At 38.0% G+C, this 21,319-nt stretch overlaps 1 protein-coding gene across 1 annotated transcript in view; it reads right to left on the bottom strand.

Moving 5' to 3' along the window:
- Positions 1–206: 206 nt before the first annotated feature.
- The window catches only part of LOC146699150 (semaphorin-7A), a 37,767-nt gene continuing 16,654 nt past the window's right edge, over positions 207–21,319 (bottom strand). The window contains exons 4-14 of the mRNA XM_085472104.1: positions 21,195–21,290; positions 20,745–20,850; positions 16,701–16,808; positions 16,304–16,443; positions 15,390–15,568; positions 11,949–12,057; positions 11,557–11,767; positions 4,372–4,487; positions 2,925–3,097; positions 2,438–2,493; positions 207–955 (exon numbers count right to left, since the gene is read on the bottom strand). Of these exons, the coding sequence (XP_085328230.1) occupies positions 609–955; positions 2,438–2,493; positions 2,925–3,097; positions 4,372–4,487; positions 11,557–11,767; positions 11,949–12,057; positions 15,390–15,568; positions 16,304–16,443; positions 16,701–16,808; positions 20,745–20,850; positions 21,195–21,290 (1,641 nt within the window). The 3' untranslated portion in view covers positions 207–608. The remainder of the gene's footprint in view (positions 956–2,437; positions 2,494–2,924; positions 3,098–4,371; positions 4,488–11,556; positions 11,768–11,948; positions 12,058–15,389; positions 15,569–16,303; positions 16,444–16,700; positions 16,809–20,744; positions 20,851–21,194; positions 21,291–21,319) is intronic.

Genomic DNA, 21,319 nt, shown 5'->3' on the forward strand with positions numbered 1-21,319 from the left:
TTTGAAATCTCAATACCAGACATTTTTCTAAGTACTAATGAGCTATACCAATGTATAGCTCATTACAAGTATAACAAGATGAATGATTAGATGCAAGAGCAGTATTAAAGGTTTACACATTCACAAATAAGCACAATCAATCAATTTCAAAATAAGTAGATAAATGGTAGAAAGAAGTGGCCTGGTATTGGTGTTTTTTGCCAAACTTATAAGATATGTTTATCTTTATTTGTCAGAGAGGAAAGGTTCGCAAAGCACTTTATGGTTGAATTACGTTTAAACTTGCAAAACATGTGAGTTCATGGACACTAACTCCTAATCACTTTATTTTAAATGGCATTGTATCCGTCTTCTATTTTTGATCTGATTAAGACAGCTAAAGCTGCGGCTATTTTGTTTTATTCTAAAAAATATAGAATAAACCCCGTATTCACTGATATTTTCTGGACCCTCTCTAAAAACCGAAATAGAAAACGGCAAATTGCCGCTGTACAACGCAACTGTGCACTTTAATGCTCTGCGAACCTCATCTCTGAGCAATGGCTCCTTGTCTTTCCTGTCATTGGGAGCCAGTAAGGATGAGGAGTTAGCATTAGTTTTAGCTGCAGTTAATGAAGCCACAGGGTAGCCATGGCGAGCAGGAGTGATGGCCCCAAGGTGAAGGCAAGGGAGGCAGCCAGAAGCCTCCCATCGTTTACCAGCCTGAAGGAAATGACCTCCACCTTGAATCCGTCTTCGGTAGCCATGCAGCGAAAGACACCTTCCTTTAGGGGTGTGTCAACAACTGGCCCCAGGACACAGAAGTCTCCAGAAAAAATGCAGGGGTAGTTCTTAATGCAGTTGTCCTTTTCCCAGCGATAAGTGGCATGGAAGGAGTGCACAGGGCAAGGGAGAAAGACTGATGTGTTAGACTGCACGAATACTTCTCTAGGGGAAGTTCGACGCAGCTTCAGAGCTGTCAAGGAAGAGAGATAAGGAATTTTATACCTGAAATTCACAATTTAACATTACAGCTGTAAATGCTGAGTGAAGATCTCTCCGTGGACACCTGGTAACCGAACCCACGTAACGCTTTTTCATCTTTCATATTTCCAGCTCTGAACCTTTAGCATTGTTTTATAAATTGTTGCTGAGGCAGAATAAAAAAGCAACAACAGTAAAAAAAAATCTGACAATTGTCAAATGTTCAGGCACCCAAAAATCTGAAGTCTGCATATTCATTATGCCTCCTGTTTGTTTATAATTATTTGCTTGCTTCCACCAGTGTATGAATGTGAGAGTGAATGAATAGTGGTATTGTAAAGCGCTTTGGGTGCCTTGAAAAGCGCTATATAAATCCAATCCATTATTATTATTATTATTATTAAAATCAAGTGCAAATTTGATTGGGAACTTTTACACAGCACAATATTATTATAATTTTGGAGCCCAAGGCTAATTCTATATTATTTCCTGTCTCTTCAAGTATTCAAAATGGACCCACAGATCATTTTTGGGCTGAGGCCTCTGGTGAGTTCATCTAATAATAACTTTGCAAAAGTTCAGTTACAGTAAGCAGAATAAAATGCGACTGGTTCAACAGAAGTAAAAACCAAAAGATCTTGAAATACACATCATATTCAAGACCAATAAGTACTGGAAAATACCAAATATAGAACTCACATTACTCACATAACATCATCCAGCTTCTGGTGGTTATCAGATTTCAATATTCACTATTTTCTAATTTTTTCTTGTTGACTTGTATAATTCCATATTCAATATTTCTTACTGTTTTCCACTACACAATTCACAGTTAAAACAATTATAATGTAACCAACTGTCCAAGAAGTCACTGAAAATGATAACAAACCCCCTCATCTGAATTTTTCAACCTACTCATAAAGATGAAGGAAGCAAGGCTGCTTTGTCTTAAGACCAGAAACTAGATCTGCATTTTGAATAGTATCACTGTAAACAGCATGCCCTTTGAGGCGAGAAAGCCTGGCAGGCAGTAGCGTGCTATGAGATTTGGCACTGGTTTGCATTACTGCTGTTTCTTAGATTAATCCTGATTTGAGTTTAAAGGCGTTTGCTTCTCATAATCTTTGTATACTGTTTTTCAAGAAAATAGATCAACCTCTTACTGTGTTTATAGGAAGGTCATTTGACACCAGTGGCACAACTTGGAATAAATGCAATGCTAAGGTCAGATCACTTGAGTAGATCGCTTTCTCTTGAGAGACTACAAACTGCAATCATTTTATGAGGTCATAACTGGATTTGAACTCTGAAACAGGGCAAGCTATAATATGCTAAAAAAAATCTGTCCCTTTGGGTTTTTGGAATCTGCTCAATTATATGATAATCATCTTTTTTACTGTAGCTGCTCAGAAAGGTTCCTATTTTGGTTTAATTAAGATGGAGAGAAAGTGGGAGAAAGTTGATAAAGGCTCACCAGCAGCTTCCTCACAAACTGAGGAGTTTGAACCGTCCAAATTCTGAATGATTCCCCTGTTGGAAAATAAGACAGAGGACAAATTTCTTATTAGTGCCACAAATGGTTTATGAGCCACTGCATTGTTAAAAATTAAAACATGCAGACAAATGACTCCAAAATGTGGCAGAGGAAGGACAAAGGAGTTAAAGGTTTAAAACTCTATACAATTAACTTGTAATTTTTTTTCTAACTGAAAATAAACAACATGTATTAAACCAAGTGAAAACTTATTAATCATGTCAAACAGTGGAAGTAGCAGTAGCATGTCATGCCCCCCCGAAACTGAAGCTACTTTGTATTTGCAGCCATTTTTACTGTCAATCAAAATATATGAAATGTAATTTTTCTGCTGGAATTGATGCTGTGTTGTTAAGATTGCTAATGAAAGCCTGTTGTCTGCTCAAATAAAAACCAACAATAGCAGTAACATCACATCTAATCATACCCAGTTGAGGAATTGTACGCGGGTGGGATGGCGACGCACTTCCTCCTGGACTTGTCCCAGCCACAGTATGGATCCCGGGAAAGGATGCACTCTCTGCAGGTGTCACCATAGCGACTGCAGTCAGCCAGAGGCAGTCGCTGGACCTCCATCGCTGTAGCAACATACAGGTGTCCCTTTGGAGGATGATGCAATATAGTAGCATCAATATTAAAGCCATAAATAGCAGACAGAGCTATCTTTATACTTAAACCACTGCAAGTAGTCATCTTGATTGACAATGAAACTAATACCCAAATTAACATAATTTCATGGGACAAACTAAGGACAAATGACTATTTAATATTAACAATTTAAGCCTCAATTATATCAAATTACAATAAGATAGCAAATAGAGAATGTATTTGTAGATTAATTATGCTTAGAAAATGAAAAAAAAGGCAATTGACATGTGGGAAACTTATTCAGGGAAGCTGGAACTCCTGCCAGCTTAGAATAGAAAACTGAGGGTACATTTCACATGGACTCGCCAGAATTGGTCAATAGAAGATTGGAAAAAAATTACCTAGTCTGACGAGTCTCAATTTCTTCTGCAACATTTAAAAAGCAGGCTCATAATTTGGCATAAACTTTATGAAAGCATGTTTCCACCCTGGCTTGTAAAAATGGTCCCTGCTGGTTGGGGTTTAATGGTGTGTTGGATATTTCCTTTGCACACGTTGAGTACCTTAGTACTAACTGCATTGTTTGAATGCCACAGGCTACATGTTTATTGTTGCTAACTATGTTCATCCCTGTATGATCATAGCGTACCCATCGTCCGATGGCCATATCCAGAAGGATAATGCACAATTTTAAAAAGTTAAAAAAGTGGTTTATTGAACATGACCATGAGTTCACTGTATTCAAATGGACTCCAAAGTCACCAGATCTCAATTCAGTACAGGACATTTGCAGCTGACAAATCTGCAGCAGCTGTGTGATCATGTCAATATGGACCAAAATCTTTGAAGAATATTTTCAGTTACTTGTTGATCAAGTTAGTTCTGAAGGCAAACAGGATGCCCCGCCCACTACTCATAATGTGTAAAGTATTCACATTTACCATGATTCTCTGAAAAAACAAACAAACAAACAAACAAACAAACAAACAAACAAACAAACAAACAAACAAAAACCCTTAAATGCAATTTCAAAGAGAAACTAGATCCATCTTAACATACTGGGGACTGTAAATCATGTAATTTCTAAATTACTACTAGAGAGGTGTACCTAATGAAGTAGCTTGTGTGCTGTGGCAAGGATAACCAGCTCTAGTACAATTAATTTTCTTTGAATGTTTCACAGGCTGTGGCCGTTCCTAGCATAGCCCAAGCCCTAATGCATATTTATAATGACAAATGTAGCTAAAATCACATTCTACCACACAAATCAACATAATTACTCATACCTTTTGGGTATCAATAGCCATGTTTAGAACAGGGCCTTCATTGTGAAACAGAGAGTATTGAGATATGATGAAGACATCCTCACTGGTATGAAGAACTTTGAGAATTTTGCCTTGTTCTGTATAAGACAAAGGAGAAAAGAGGAAACGATTACATATGAAAAAGCCACACATTCTTTGTGGTATTTTCTTTTTCAATTTCTTTGTTAAAACTGAGTTCCAGCCCCTGTTATGCTTCTGTTGAGGTTTTATGACAGATAGGTTGTCCAAATACAAAATGGCAGATAAGAATTTCAGCTCAAAAATAGCTTTTCTTTAGTTGAACAGTGCAAAATGATTACCTGGAAAAATAACTTAAGACAGGAAGTCATGTTACCAATGGTGATGTAACCTTAAATGTCTGAGTTCTATGGGCAGCAGGGGAAATCAACCCAGAGGTTTGGATTCTGAATGAATTTTGGATCGGTTTCATAACTTAGGCACTTTGTTTTGTTCTTCATAAAAATGTCACAGCTTTTAGTAACCGAGAACATTTAGTATCCCCTCTGGATACTAAATGTTCAAAAGCAAAGGATGCAGTTTCGCATTAAAAGTACATTTCTTGCAAACTGAGCTGAAACATTTTGGCCATAACACAGACTTATGGTAAATCTCAATTTATTGCCCCGGGTTTGCACAAATCAGGTTCCAAATGGTCTGTCCTTATTAATTAAACACATTACATCAACATGCATCAGTAGAACACAATGCCATTTGGCATTAATAAGGTCTTAAAAGGGCCACATGTCAACATTTTGTTTGAAGACTTGCATTATTTCAACTTTATTCTTGCATATCTCATCATGCATATCTCATCCTCTATGAAACTACCACTCAGCAATCCTCATGCCAGATAGTATTCCAACATCAAAAAGAACATGGATTAAAAACAGCCAGTGGCTGTCGGAAGATTAATCCTCCAATATATAATAATAATTACTGCAAGTTTAATGAGTTCAAGAATGAGACAAGAAGTCATACTTTTAAGCAACTTTCAAATTTGAGCTTTTAGTGTGAAAATGCTTCTGCAAGCCTCGATTTATTATTGTTCTATTACTATGAGCCACCGAATTTGCTGCAAAACAACTTACTTCTACTAAACATCTGTTTTTCTCATTACTGCTGCGTACAATAACACAGAGCTCGAGTGAAAATGCACTGAATGTGTTTTTTGTATTTCATTAACTGTATCCTTGCTACTAACTGTTAGCTGCTCTCTCTTCTTTTGGATTGTCTGCATTTGTGTTTCCAACATGGAAAGGGGATTTTTATTGCTGCACAAATGAGCAAAGTCATGTTCACAGCACATCGTCCATGTAAATACTTGATCCAACTGTCACTTAGAGCGAAGGAAGTAAGCCCTATTTGGAGGATTTAGTACACCATTCTTTAGCTTTGCTAATTTATGTTGGTTAATAATGTTGCTTTGCATTCAGCTTGAGTTTGAAAACTGACAAGTCACTATTCTAGCTTTGAGCCACTTTGATTTGTACAATCAGGTTACACTACTAAACAGCCAAGTTTTTCATAATCTCTTCTGCATATTTTCCTTGTTTTTAGTTCTTTTTTTGCTGCAAACTGTTTCATAAAAATTGAAATGTAAATGTTCTACCCTCAGTGCAGTACATGCACTTCGATGGGCCTTTGTTGATGCCAGAAAACAAAACAGTTCAAACTTGTTTTATTCTTTTGTTGCATCTTTTTTTCCTCTCTCAATGTTTTTTCTCCCTACTGTGAAAATGTGATTACTGTGATACCTTATTTTTTTTCTCACATCCTGAATGCTCCTTCTGTGAGGCTCTTTCTCATTTATAATTAGACAGGCAGGTTCTTGCTGCCGCTTGGACTTCCTTTGTCCTCAAACTGCCTCGTCTCTTTTTCATAAACTTCAAATCTTTTATCCCCTGTTGTCAAAGATAACATTTCATATTTTATCTAATTTATTCTTATGTGGTTCTTTAATCCCGTCAAATGCTATTTTCAGCTCCTTTATCTAAACAGTGTATATCAGCACAAAGACAGCCGCAAGATATTCTGAGGGGGAAAAGGGTGACAGTGCTGAACTCAGTGGCATCTGTTGAGTAAATCAGTTTTTTTCTTGTTATATTTAGCTTTTTCAGATGAGGTTTGCTGACACATCATACTCATTTACTGTAAATTCTTATCCCAGTACCCTTTTAAAACTTTGCAGTTATGTGCACCTATTATATAAAAGCTTTCCAGGTATGATAACGATAATTAAAATGGGCCTGTTTTTGGTAACAAGATTGAACTCTCTTCTCTCTAAGTTACAATACATTCAGTACATTCACTTCCCCAGATTGTTTTTCTAGTCAGATAGCTCATTGGTCTGTGTCTTACCTTTAAGTTACTGACACATCGTGTGCCACTGTCTTAACAGAAAATAACATAAAGTCATCTTGAAACAGATGACATTTCTTCCATCCCTCAAGGGAGATTTCTGCTATATCACCTCGATGACTGAAATGGTCCAGGCAGTTCTGCATCTTGTAGTGTTCACTATGTCACTGAGGTAAAGCAGGAAAACAAATCTTTCACTACTGTCCTTTAGCTTTGCTCCATTTCAAGTAGTCCCCTGTAACAAAGGCTAAATGCTCCACTTTTTCCACTGCCTCTCAAAGGTTGCGATCTATTTTTCCTTTGTTGCTTTTTTGGGCTATTGAACTTCAGGGGCCAATTGCAGCTCACTTTTCCTTCTCTCCCCTTTGTATACATGAATAACACTGAGTCTATATGTCTTTATAGATATCAGAATATCTCAGGAATGTTTTTCATATTGAAGAAACTTCTACGGTTTTTAGGCAGGATAAAACAAAGAGAGTTCTTTGTGAACAAATGATTCTTGGGGTAGTAATCACATCCATCATAAGCTTCCCTTGCCATAACTACAGTCTTTCTTAAACATTAACATCTTTGAATTCCCTCATTTAAAACTCATCCAAAACTGCTAACTTTTATTGTCTGCTTACATGAGCAGAAAAGGTACAGAGAGAATACTTTAAAACACTGGGCTTGGAGAGTGAAACCCGTGTTCATTCATCATTTTTCTGAATCAATTATGCAATTCGGGCATCATGGTGGAACAGTAGTTGTTGCCTCACAGCAAGAACGTCCTGGGTTCAAAACCACCAACTCTCCACGTGTTTTTGGATTAATTGGTGATTCTAAATTCCCAATAGGTGTGAATATGAGTGTGAATGATCGGGAATGATCTATCTCTCTGTGTTAGCCCTGTGACAGACTGGCAACCTGTTTAGGATGTATCCTACCTCTCGCCCTATTGGAGCTGGAATAGTTTTCAGCCCTCTTTTCCACCCTGAATTGGAGAAGTGGAAGTGTCCATCACAGAGAGAGAGAGAGACAACCATTCATTCTCACATTCACACCTTCAGCTAATTTAGAATCACTATTGGGCAGGGATAGCTCAGTAGGTAAAGTGGTCGCCCCATGATCGGAAGGTCGGCGGTTCGAATCCACTTAACGGCTACCCTGAGGTACCCCTGAGCAAGGTACCGTCCCTACACACTGCTCCCCGGGCGCCTGCTTAGTGGGCTGCCCACTGCTTCACTGAGTGAATGGGTCAAATGCAGAGAAAAACAAGTAATTTCCCCATGGGGATCAATAAAGTATCCATTATTATTATTATCACCAATTAACCTTACATGCATGTCTGTGGATTATGGGAGGAAGCTGGAGTACCTAGAGAGAACCCAGAAAGGCACAGGGAGAACATCGAACTCTGCACAGAAAGGTCCCAGCTGGCAGCTTAGTTTGAACTGTGAACTTTCCTGCTGTGAGGTGACAGTGATAACTGTCCCAGTGTGTCTTAAAACGGTGCTATTGAATCTTACAGTGGATTCGACAGAATTTCTTTGTGTCAGTTTTCACATTTAAACTCTGGCCTTAATGTGTTTCCTTCTAAGGTGTTAGTGTTCGTGCCTTTATTAGTTTCTTTTGCCTTGTTTTCGGTTCAGAGTGTTAGTTTTCTATCATGTTTTGTTTTAGTTCCGCTTCCTACATTTCTCTGTCTGACTTCGTGTCTATTTTCATATTGACTGAGTATTTTGTTCTTCTGTGTCTTAGATTAAGTTACAATTTTTGGTTTAGTAAACAGCTTTTGCTTGACTCCTCCGCATTCTGCATTCTGGGTCTACTGTTTTACTCTCCACACAGCTATGTTGAGACAGTTTTTCTGCTGAAGGGGTTATTTGATCTCTCCTTTTACGCCTGATGCCTCAGCAACTTTCAAAGAGTCAGTTTCCCGCCACCTTAGCTTTGTTTCATTCAGATTGGGATCAGGCTGCAGCTGCCCTTGGCCAAGACTTTGACTTTTATCTTAAATGCAGCCCTGGCTCTTGGTTTCTTCTCTACATGTAGCTAAGACTGTGGGATACATTTTTTAAATTCCATCAATTAGGTTACTACTAAAACGGCATCCAAATCCACACACAGGAGCTAGAGACAACATTTTGTCTATTCCAAGTAATTTTCGTCCTTGTGAAAACCCAGCACCTACTGTACATTATCAAACTCAACCCCTGGCTGAGATTTGGGTACATTATCTATACCACTCTAGCACTACAATAACTCTGCTGTATGAAAGCAGATTTGCAGCAGCTTGCAGAAAATATCCTGTTACAGTTATTGAAGTAGCCAGTTATTATATGCATAAATTTTGTTGAAATATTTGTTGGCTAGAGATCAAAAGACTAAGAAACTCACTCTGTCAAAAACTGTTGTGTTTTGTCAGTTTATATCTTATAGTGTAGTCCCACTGAGACTAGTTACATGGGTTTAAAAAGCAAAATATACAGTGCACTATTTAGCTAATTAGGAGTTGGGCACCACCCTGTCAGCTTGTTCTAGGTCAACATGTTAAAGGGAGTTCAATTAGCCTTCAAATACATCACTTTGGCAAAGAGCTGTGACTAGAATAAACAAGAGGTTGGTGCAGAAATTAGATGAGAGGAAGTTGAGTAAGTGATGTTTTCCACTTCCATAGAAACTGCCATCAAATTGGTGTTTTGCATAACAGCAACAAGAGTCTTGTCGTTCTACTTGAGCCTTTAAGTGTGAGTGGGAGTGCTAAATCCCTCCCTCTCTTCACTTTAATTCCCATGGTCTTTTAAACCCTAATTTTTGTTTCTGACCTATTGCCAACAACCTAACTGGTTGTTATTTTGTTGCTGTTGTTGCAATGTTTTCTTTTGATTGCTTCTGTACAATTTCTCTTTGTATAATTAAAAAAAACAAAAAACAAAAACTTTTCATCAGACGATCCTTTTTCTAAATACTTTAGCATATGTCTGTGTTCTCAGTCATGTCATTTTAGATTGAATCAAAGTGGTTGTTTGGTCTGCTTTGGACTTTGAATTGCAGCATTCTTATCAAACTAAATGAATTTGTCCAAACAATAGCAAATACAACATAACAGATTTAAAGCAAACTAACAAAGTGTACAACAAAGTGTAAATGCCAGCTTCAGCTGGTCTTCCGCTCACTCCTTACTGGAAGTAATTATATTGAACATTGCAGCACTCGTGGTGTTTTTTGTCCTGCCTACTAATTATTGCTTTGCTTTTGTTTTTGTTTTTTAAGCTCAGCTTTGTAAGATATTTTTAATTTAAATGATTTTTTCATTTAAGAAGAACTTTGCACATAATTAAATTAAAGCAAGGTAAATGAGGCAGAATAAGTTAAATAAGACTTACCAGGGTTTTTACCAAGAAAGACTAATGTCTGAAGAAAATGCCTCTCTATGATTCCATTGTCTGTGGTTTCGAGGTGGACATGCGCTCATCACTTGTACCCCTTTTATTAAATTAAGACTGTAACAATGCAACTACCCAACTATGCATGAGCTGCCTGTCTTCTTCACTCACTAAAGACTGAATTATTTTAAGAAGGCAGCTTCTCACCATCATTTACACAGATACAAGAGCATGTATGAAATAATTTATGCAGACTGATGAGCTTGACGGGATACACAGAATGAATATTTATCCAGCACTCTGAGGTGGAGGTGATGCAATATTAAACAGAAGGGAAAATGAACGCTCTTAAACGACAATTCAGAAGTGATCACAAAGGGAATCTGAAAATTGTAAAAGCTGAACTGTAACATATAACCTGTGTTGTAATGGATAACACAAGCTCTGTTCTGCATGCCAATTACTGTCCCTGAAAGTAAAAACAAGAAACAGGAAATATTTTGTCAGTAGGAAACAGCAGTACAATGTGTTCCCACAGCCTCAGATACCAGTGTGACTCAAACTGCTCTACTTTCTTTTTAGGCCACCATAGAGACCCATTGCTGCTCATAGCTCACCATCCTTTCCCTCCTATTACTGGCACAGTTTGTAGAGCTCATAGTGAGAGGAAATCAATCTGCCTTTTTTAATACCACCAGAAAAGCTTTATGAATGACAAGCACATATACACTGCAGCAGTCACAATTTGCACTTTGAAAGATGACACTCACTCATCTTTGGTGAACTTGAGTGGTGAGACACTCATGGACACACGAGCATATGACTTGTGATGGTTGCCATAGTGATCTCCCTTAGGCACAACACAATTTTTCCAGTAACTGCTATGGGAAGCAGCAGCTCAGAATTGCTGCTTTGATCAAATAGAAATAGTCTTGTGAAGGCTATGGATTGTTTGACTAGATTTTGAGAAGAAAATATTTTGACAGTTTGTCAGTTTTTCACATTTAATATTCACAGCTTGTATTGAGAATTTAAGAATATCTTAGCGGTAATTTTTTTTAAATCATATTTTAGTCTGTGTTTGTTTTTCGTTTCTAATCTAGTGTTGCATGTTGAACCGGGACAGTAGAGAGTGGCTAATATGCAAATGCTGCTCATCAGAAGCAGTATTTGAAGTGAAGCGCAGAATATTATATTGTAAAGAAAAACAATTCTTAAGGAAAGGACTGCAGAGGTAAATGTAAATACTACTGATGTGGGGACAGTGCAGCTAAAGAACAGAAAATAGCTACTCATTAGTTGCTTTCAGATAGCTAACAAAACCCTTTAGCATGACAAGAGACATTGTAAGCTAACAACACACATAACAACACACAAGCACATGTGCTTGTACATAAACACACACTCAGACACACACCTGTTCCAAGGTAAAGAACGCTGTAGTGTTCATCGTTAACTGCCCGTACGATGTCCGCCACTGTATGTGTGATTTGGTCATCTGAGGGCAGGTCAAGTGGAGCCACACCAACAGGCCGGATCACATCCTCAATTTCTGGGTGGTATCTCATCACCCCAAGAGTTTTCACATTGTTTTGATTCTCCGCTGCTCCGGGGGTTTTGCGGAGACACTAAGGGAAAAAGTGACGAACTCTATTCCGATGGACTCCAAATAATTTATTTTGTATTGAGTCATTCCTTTATAAATAACACCTGAATTATATTTAAAAATATGAATTAACTCATTACATTTTTTGCACTGGGCTTTAATTAAAAAAATAGCAGGATTGATGGTTGTTAGGTTTTACTTACAGTCCCAGGGCGTGTGCCAGTGAGTTGACCGCTGTAGCCCTTCAGCTTAGATGTGGAGAAGGCCTGTTCAGTATCTTCAATGGAGTAGGCACAGATCACTGTTCTGCCCCTGAACAAAAGCAAGGAAGGAGTAATTACAACCACAATAAAGGCATGGAAAATGGCTTTTAAGTAGAAGACAAGAAGTTTGAGTCTGTGTCTGAGGTCAATGTATTATAGATACAACATTTCAAGTAATTATATTAATTGTACAAAGACTTAAAATTGCTACAGTTTATGTTTTCCGACTTTTCTCCTTTGTCTCCTTTGTCTTCAGTGAATCCACATTCACTGAATTTGATAATATTTGTCACTACCACATAGTCAGTAACTGCTCCCCTATAATACCTTCCAACTCTAACTCTTTTGTTTTAAATATTGCTGTAAGTGAGCTTTAATCACGGCTATACAAATATACACACATTCAGCGCAGACTTGGGTTGAGCTTAAACTTAAGTTTGTGTTTGTTACCAAATTATTGTGTTGATGTTGTAATTAAACCTGGAACAAAAGAGGGTATTTGTGTTTGCACCTAGCTCATGGCTGTACAGGGAGTGCAGAATTATTAGGCAAGTTGTATTTTTGAGGAATAATTTTATTATTGAACAACAACCATGTTCACAATGAACCCAAAAAACTCATTAATATCAAAGCTGAATGTTTTTGGAAGTAGTTTTTAGTTTGTTTTTAGTTTTAGCTATTTTAGGGGGATATCTGTGTGTGCAGGTGACTATTACTGTGCATAATTATTAGGCAACTTAACAAAAAACAAATATATACCCATTTCAATTATTTATTTTTACCAGTGAAACCAATATAACATCTCCACATTCACAAATATACATTTCTGACATTCAAAAACAAAACAAAAACAAATCAGCGACCAATATAGCCACCTTTCTTTGCAAGGACACTCAAAAGCCTGCCATCCATGGATTCTGTCAGTGTTTTGATCTGTTCACCATCAACATTGCGTGCAGCAGCAACCACAGCCTCCCAGACACTGTTCAGAGAGGTGTACTGTTTTCCCTCCTTGTAAATCTCACATTTGATGATGGACCACAGGTTCTCAATGGGGTTCAGATCAGGTGAACAAGGTGGCCATGTCATTAGTTTTTCTTCTTTTATACCCTTTCTTGCCAGCCACGCTGTGGAGTACTTGGACACGTGTGATGGAGCATTGTCCTGCATGAAAATCATGTTTTTCTTGAAGGATGCAGACTTCTTCCTGTACCACTGCTTGAAGAAGGTGTCTTCCAGAAACTGGCAGTAGGACTGGGAGTTGAGCTTGACTCCATCCTCAACCCGAAAAGGCCCCACAAGCTCATCTTTGATGATACCAGCCCAAACCAGTACTCCACCTCCACCTTGCTGGCGTCTGAGTCGGACTGGAGCTCTCTGCCCTTTACCAATCCAGCCACGGGCCCATCCATCTGGCCCATCAAGACTAACTCTCATTTCATCAGTCCATAAAACCTTAGAAAAACCAGTCCTGAGATATTTCTTGGCCCAGTCTTGACGTTTCAGCTTGTGTGTCTTGTTCAGTGGTGGTCGTCTTTCAGCCTTTCTTACCTTGGCCATGTCTCTGAGTATTGCACACCTTGTGCTTTTGGGCACTCCAGTGATGTTGCAGCTCTGAAATATGGCCAAACTGGTGGCAAGTGGCATCTTGGCAGCTGCACGCTTGACTTTTCTCAGTTCATGGGCAGTTATTTTGCGCCTTGGTTTTTCCACACGCTTCTTGCGACCCTGTTGACTATTTTGAATGAAACGCTTGATTGTTCGATGATCACGCTTCAGAAGATTTGCAATTTTGAGACTGCTGCATCCCTCTGCAAGTTATCTCACTATTTTTGACTTTTCTGAGCCTGTCAAGTCCTTCTTTTGACCCATTTTGCCAAAGGAAAGGACGTTGCCTAATAATTATGCACACCTAATATAGGGTGTTGATGTCATTAGACCACACCCCTTCTCATTACAGAGATACACATCACCTAATATGCTTAATTGGTAGTAGGCTTTCGAGCCTATACAGCTTGGAGTAAGACAACATGCATGAAGAGGATGATGTGGACAAAATACTCATTTGCCTAATAATTCTGCACTCCCTGTATAGATCGGTTGTTCAGTATTATAGCCCAATCCTCACAAAGAGCTTTGTATTTCATTAGAGTGTTTAATCTAATACAGGGCATTTGTCAATTAACGATTTGATTAAATGCTTATCACATTTACACTGAGCAAGCCTATACAACTACACTTTTTATAATTAAGGTTGTAAAATGTCTATAATACTGTAAATAAGGGCAGTCACTATATATTGTTCATGTTTAGCTGATATATGGATCCATATACGTTACAGTTTGCAAACTTGTGTGTATTATTTTGGAATTTCCTTTGCACTAAATTTAATATGAGCAACAATTAATGTATGCCTCCAGCGGTTTATGATATTGTTTTGTGTATGGCAACTGATATCTCTGGAATGGAATATGCATTTACCGAAAACTATTTAACGGACTTGGAATCCAACACAAATTTTCTGTTGAAGTTAAAAGGAAAGAAAATGTTCTCTGGCAAGAACATTTCTTGCAAATGTGTGGTATTTTATTTTAAGCTTAATCAGTACGTGATCACACGATCTTCCTCTTTTCATGGATGTATGGATGTAATAAAGGAGGACATGCAAAGGAGTGGTGTGACAGAGGATGCTAGGGATGGGTGAGATGGAGGCAGATGATCAGCTGTGGCAAACCCTAAAGAAAGCAGTGAGGAGAAGGAGGCAGAGGAGGAGGAGAAGATGATGAAGACAATCACAAAGATGAAGGAGATGATGATGCTGATGATGATTATGACTGGTCCGATACTGACCAAAAAAGCTGGATCAAATATCGGTGACAATAAGCTGATCCATAAGCTAACATCAGAGCGACAGCAGTTTGGATTACTTCATGCTGCTACACCAGCAGCTTCTATTTGTATGTTTATTTATTTATTTATTTATTTATTACTTAACTGTAAACTGTGGTCAAAGTGAGCTGGCAAGAATAAAAAAGATCCAGTGCTGTCTCTCAAGAGCTCTTTCATTTTCACTCTATGTTCAATCAGCGAGCTTATATAAGAAGCTAGAAGGATGTTGGTTTGATATAACACTTGTTAGTTAAGATTTTAAGTTACATATGCTAACATAGGGTTCTTATCAACACCACGTTATGTAACTATTTCACTTCTGCTATCTCCTTTGATGTTATTCTACAGTGGATTCAATTGTTACATTTTATTTTATAAGATGGGAAAATTGAGCTTAATATTTCTTTGCACTTGAAAGATAAATTCCCATCTCTTCCTCACAGTGAGGGATATGCCAGATCTGGCAAGCAGGATCGGGTAATTCATACTTACCATGCATTGGAAAAGAGGCCATACAGAACCCCAGCCCTTTTATCCTGAGCAGTCAGTACTACTGCCTGCTTCAAGTTGTTGTACTGTTGCTGAGTGTTTCCTGCACCGCACATCACCCGTGCCTTCAAGAAGGTGGTCCAAGAGTCTGCCATCAGATTTTTGACACCCCCTTCATCAACCTTGAAATATAAATAAAGACAGTCATAACAATGTCCTGAAGGTGATTTTTTTCCTTTGAAAAGGAACAAAATTAAAGTGTCCTCTGCAAAGATATTGTCCTCAAATCCAGGCCACCAGCAATCCTTTTCTCTTCTCTCTGTCAGTTTGGGAAAGAGTAATTTTGCTTGAATATACAGGATGGTCCTGTAACCTATAGTACACAGTACACAGGTGGGCACATCAAATCTAGCTTTTTAAAACTTGCCCTCTAACAGATTTCTTTTAACTGAATTATGTGCATTCGGCAAAGTGGGACACAAGACAGAGCCACTGAACAAGCAGTCAGCAAACACATTAATGCTGTTTATTGTAACTGAACATGCACACCAACTGATGGAGAAGGGTGGACTAGCTCTCCTAAAAGTCACCTCCACAATATTCTAAAGCTGTCTGTGGAAGGATATTACTTAATTATGAATTACTAAGCACTTGGCAGGAGTCTTTGAGCCTTTGAGTTAAAGTTTCTGCTCAGTAAAGAGAGACTGGTCAGGACTTATTATGATGTTCTAGTTTGACACACTTTCCTAACTCCTAATTGCAACGGTAATCAATGAAAGCCTCAATGTTTTTCTTTAACCATCAATAATTTCATTAAGGATTATTTATTTTGAAATTCATTTAACAATCAATTGAGTGAGTCAGTCAGGAATCACATAGGAGAGCAGAAAATTTCCAAAAATGAGCAGGATGTTTACCATGCATATTCGGCCTATGCGAGCCCTGTATGGCTCCTCGTCCACTCTGGCTGTCTTGTTGAATTCACTGAAGAAAAAGTAGATTTCCTCCTTGTATTTTTCTGAGGAGGGGATTATAGATGCTCCAGCAAACTGTGGATCTGATAATGAGGCAGATAAGCAACACTTGATTATTTTACATAATAACATATTTTATTAGTGAAAAAAAAGAATTGGGAGAATCAGTAGCTGTGTAAACGGTTAGTCACAGTAGTTAGATTTCTGAGAGTGAATACACCTACATGTTTTTTCCCAAGGGAATAATAGTAGATGATTTACAGACAGAACCACCCACCATCTCCATATGCATTAGTCTAAACCTGTACGGTTTCTGCGTGACTTCCCTCCTCCTACTCACTTAACAGCCAAACGTTCTCTGTCTTCAGGAGTTTCTGGGAGCCAAACGTACGCCGTATCGAGCCGGAATGACCTTCTACCGACGACATAGCAGAATACAGACTCCCATCTGAGATGGCGAGGAAGAAAAATGGACAAGAAAATAGAGGGTGAACAGTGGGTAAAAAAAATAGAAGGCATACTGCGAGCTTGATGGATTTGTACAAGGCTCAAGGGGAGAGGAAGAGAGATTGGAGTGACACAAGAAAAAGAGTGACTGAGAAAGATACAGAGAAGAGAACATTAAACAGAAAGCAGGGGAGTCAAGAAAAAAAAGAGGATCAGGGGACAAAGACAGAATTAAAAAAAAAAAACCAGGGGAGAGAAAGAAAAGCCAGAGCAAAGAAGACATCAAGCCAGAATAGCTCACTGCACTGATGAGCAGCTACCAATCACCAAACCCCAGTTAGAGCTCCGTCTCCATAGCAATGCAGAGGGGAGCATTTGAAATCATGGCACTAACATCTTAATTAGGATTGATCTTTATTTGAATGCTGCTCAGCTCAAGCAAAGGGCCGGCTCGTTGCTTCCACAATCGATCCCAATCTGAAAGAGCATCCTGCAGTGCGACCTCTCACTGATTTGAGTGTTTCTTCAAACAACCCCTCTGAAGAGTGCGGTTTAACAAATAGTGTCTCTCATCAGGCAGTATGACCAATAAAATGTTAGTTTAATTAGAAACATCTCTATTATGTTAATGTGATCCCAAATAACCGCACAACCAGGAGCTCTATTTGTTGGGGAATGAAGCGGGGCATTTAGGTCTTGTAAATCAGTCTCATGAAACGGGTGAATTATATCACCGAAATTTGCCTTTGATTTAGGAGAAATACAAATTAAGAGCATTACAGTTCATTAGCAGATCTGCATTTTCACCAAATATGAACTGGGATTGCCACTCAAGAGGGTATGTAGAAATCCATCATCGCTGCTATGAACAGAGATGAGATAATTGGAGAAAAACAATAAATAAATAAATTCACTCACATAACAGACACTCACTGGTCTGTGGATGTTTAATTATGTGCATGATCTATTAAGGCACAGGAATACACATTAAACTCTCCATTTTCAAACAATTTTGAAACCTTTTGAGCATAGTTGGTGGTAGCAAGAAGACATGAGCTTTTCAGGGTGTCAGATGCAGCACTTTACATCAATGCTTTAGTGTTTGTGTCCTCTTTTACGTGCACCTAAATGCTATAGGTATTATTGTGTAAGTAAACTCATTAAGTGATTGATGTGGTGAATGCCATGTTCATTCAACTGCCTTCCACTAAGCGTTACTTTTAACTATATAAAATTGATTGAAATGACTTATGTTGCTCAACTGTGATGGATAAAAACATACAAAAAACATTTAACAGCTTTAAGTGCTGGAGGCATTAAATTAATAAATCATTACTTTCATTACTTCCTTTATTGATTTATCATTAATTCTTTAATTAATGGATGACATATATTCTAAGGCTGGCTAATTAGTTTTACTTTTATAACCTCAAAACCAATATACTGGCCTATGGCTCCTGTCCACATATAGCATTTTATTAATGACTGGCACATGGTGACAATGATAAATTGCACAGTAAGCTTTATATAATACATTATGTGGTTGCACAAGTGGGTCTGTACTTGTTAGATTGGAGTCATTAGAAATGAGTCATGATTTATTTTTGTTCAAAAGTGTTATGCTGAAGAAACTATTTAAAATGTGAACAATAAGGAATCAACCCAGATGGTAATTATTCATTCTTAAAGTACAATAATAGTTTCAAACCTATTTGCATTTACGTCATTTTGATGGCGCAAACTGAACAGAAGACTCAGATTTAATCCAGACACCATGTGCTCTAGAAAAGTAACACATTGGCTTTTAAAATCTGCAAACACATCAGTCCTGTAAAGCACTGACTCTTTAAAACACTGTGAGGTACTTCAGATAAAAGCATTCACTCATTTGCATTACATGAATAGAGGTTGATAATAAGAGACAGATGGCTCCTGGGAGTCAGAGGCACACAAGTGTCACACTGCTGCTCCTGTCGCAAATGAGCAAAGTTAATATAAAGATTTGAAGGTGGCTTTGTTCTAAAATAAGATCTTTGGCAAAGCTGTCACTTTGCCATAGAAAGTAAGAGTCCCTCGTACAAAAATGAACCGAGTGAGATTTGAGAAAAAAAACAAAAAACAATAACATTAATTCATCATTACTACCAGTTTCTTCTTTTATTATCCCAAAAGAATGATCACTGGGGATAAGCAGTGAAGTTGCGCACCCATAGTTGTTTTAACCTTTTATTATGGTTTTTGCTGTTCTGCTCATGTTTTATGCCTTTTATTCATTTTGTTAGTTGAATTTATACCTCATGTGAGCTGGTATGTCATTGTTTTTTTGTTTTTTAAATACATCTTTCATTTATTCTTCTGTACAGCACTTAGTGGTCGTGGTTGTTTTAAAGGCATTTCTAAAATCAGTTGTCAGCCACAGCCACAGCCAGGCTATTCTACTTTTAAAAAACCAAACCAAACCCAAAACAACCCACAATCTCGTTGTACATGTACAATGACAATAAAGGGCTATTCTATTCTATTCTATTCTATTCTCAAAACCAGAAGCCTCAAGATGCCCAAAGGCCAAATGATTAATCCCAAGGTCAACTTGTGATGTAAGCTATATCGAATTTTCATGAATAGCTGCCGGATGTCAATAATTATTAACAGGTCACATTTATTCTTCAGATCTTTATTAAAATTGGATTGTATTATCTTTAGGCCAACCCTCAGTGAAATTATAAGATGGATTCAAGATTTTCAAAGCCATTTGTTTCCTACTGCCAATGAAATTTGGCAGCAAAACTACCAGACAGAAAGTGAGATCAAATTTCAGCAACTGTTTGTTGGTACCAAACTTGGTCCACAGATGCAGCACTGTTCCCTGACATTCGAGATTTCTTGGGAAGCGCTGCAATGAACACAAAAATGCATTTTCTTTCTTATCACGTGCTTGCAGACACACGTTTAACAAGATCACATGAGTTGCCATGGTGACTGAACCCTGTTGAACCCCCTGCCCTCTTATTGCTGCTTGCAGATGAGTTTTTCTGTATTTCACTGTTGGTAACCATCACACCTGTAATCATCATTCAGTCTCATTCTGATTACAGGCTTCGCTGTAGCACAATTAATTTTGAGCTTTGATTGCTTTCATAAGATGCTAGTTTGATGTCCAGTTCTAACATCAATACTGACAGTAAAATGAATTGAACAGGATAGATTTTTTTACATAACTAAACTAAACGCCAGTATATTTGATTGACTGCCTTCAAAATTTGAAGATGTATTTTATTTTACAGCTATATAAATTATTTTTGTTACCTTTGCACCATTCTCAAGTCACATGCTCTTATGGGCTCAGTAATTCACAAATGTCACATGTAGTTTTGCTCTTTAAAATATAGGTGGGATTGTAGTATCATAGTAAGACACATGGAGTATATAACACCTGCGCTTCCTGTAGCCTTTGCCTATATTCTCTATGTTGATGCCGTTGAACCAAGCTCATCATAGTAAACTGTGTTAAGTGAATCCCAAGACTTTACTGTGATTTAACTAAATAAAAGACAGAACGAAATGAAGCAACAAATCCTAATTGAGGGCTAAGTTTGGATTGTGGATTTAGTTGTTAGTGTAGTTAATAGCTACCACCACTGTACTAATATTCTTATAGTTGTAAATTATATTCTTTTTGTTGCTGGTGTGGATGAGGGTCATTCTCTTCAGATCAAACCATCAAAAACTACCACAAACTCTCCTTTGGTTTGAACACTTAAGCCACATTGGACGCCAGTATGCTGTATGTTGCCTATAGCTGAGATCTGTTGGGTCTACTGAGTCTGCTTTGTCAGGCATATTTTATTGCAGTGCCTTCATTTGCTAGTATCAAAACAGTATTCTTTTCTATCATATACACATGAACTTACACTACTGCAGGTCTTTTTTGTGTTACCTGCAGGCAAGCTGATGGCCCTATGGGAAGGGAATTGCGGTGATATGTGAGAGGCTGAAGATATCTGCCCAGCACCCTGTACATCAGTCAGCACTGTGTCATTAACCTGCAGAAAGAAGGCAAAGACAATCAAGCCCAGTGGAGGTGTAGCTTTTAAACTCTATTCATTTCATTTTGTGTCTAAATGTATTACACCCGGCACCCACTTATCTTTCTACTACAACACAGAGTTTAGAACATTTCAACTTAGCCATGGGGTAACATATTCATCACGAAGTGAAAATGCCCTCTGTGGAAAGAAAAACTCCCAGCCCTTATCTAACCAACTAAGGAAATAAGAAAGAAGATAAATAAATTCTAATTACAATTGATCCATGGATTACTTAGACTCTAAGTGAAGCACTCACATCACTACAAAGGGAAGCACACGTACTTAAAGAAATCTCTTACCAGCATCCAGCACCTGGGGTTTCCAGCATTTGTCCCACATACTATGAATGTGTCATTTACTTTCTGAATGACTGTGATGAAATTATCACACTCCAGCTGTTAGAGAAAAAGGCACATGAGTGAGA

Source organism: Copadichromis virginalis, linkage group LG11, assembly GCF_057382275.1.
Source record: "Copadichromis virginalis isolate Kocher_CV1m ecotype Utaka linkage group LG11, C_Virginalis_male_GT1.1, whole genome shotgun sequence".
In the NCBI taxonomy this organism is placed as follows: Eukaryota; Metazoa; Chordata; class Actinopteri; order Cichliformes; family Cichlidae; genus Copadichromis; species Copadichromis virginalis.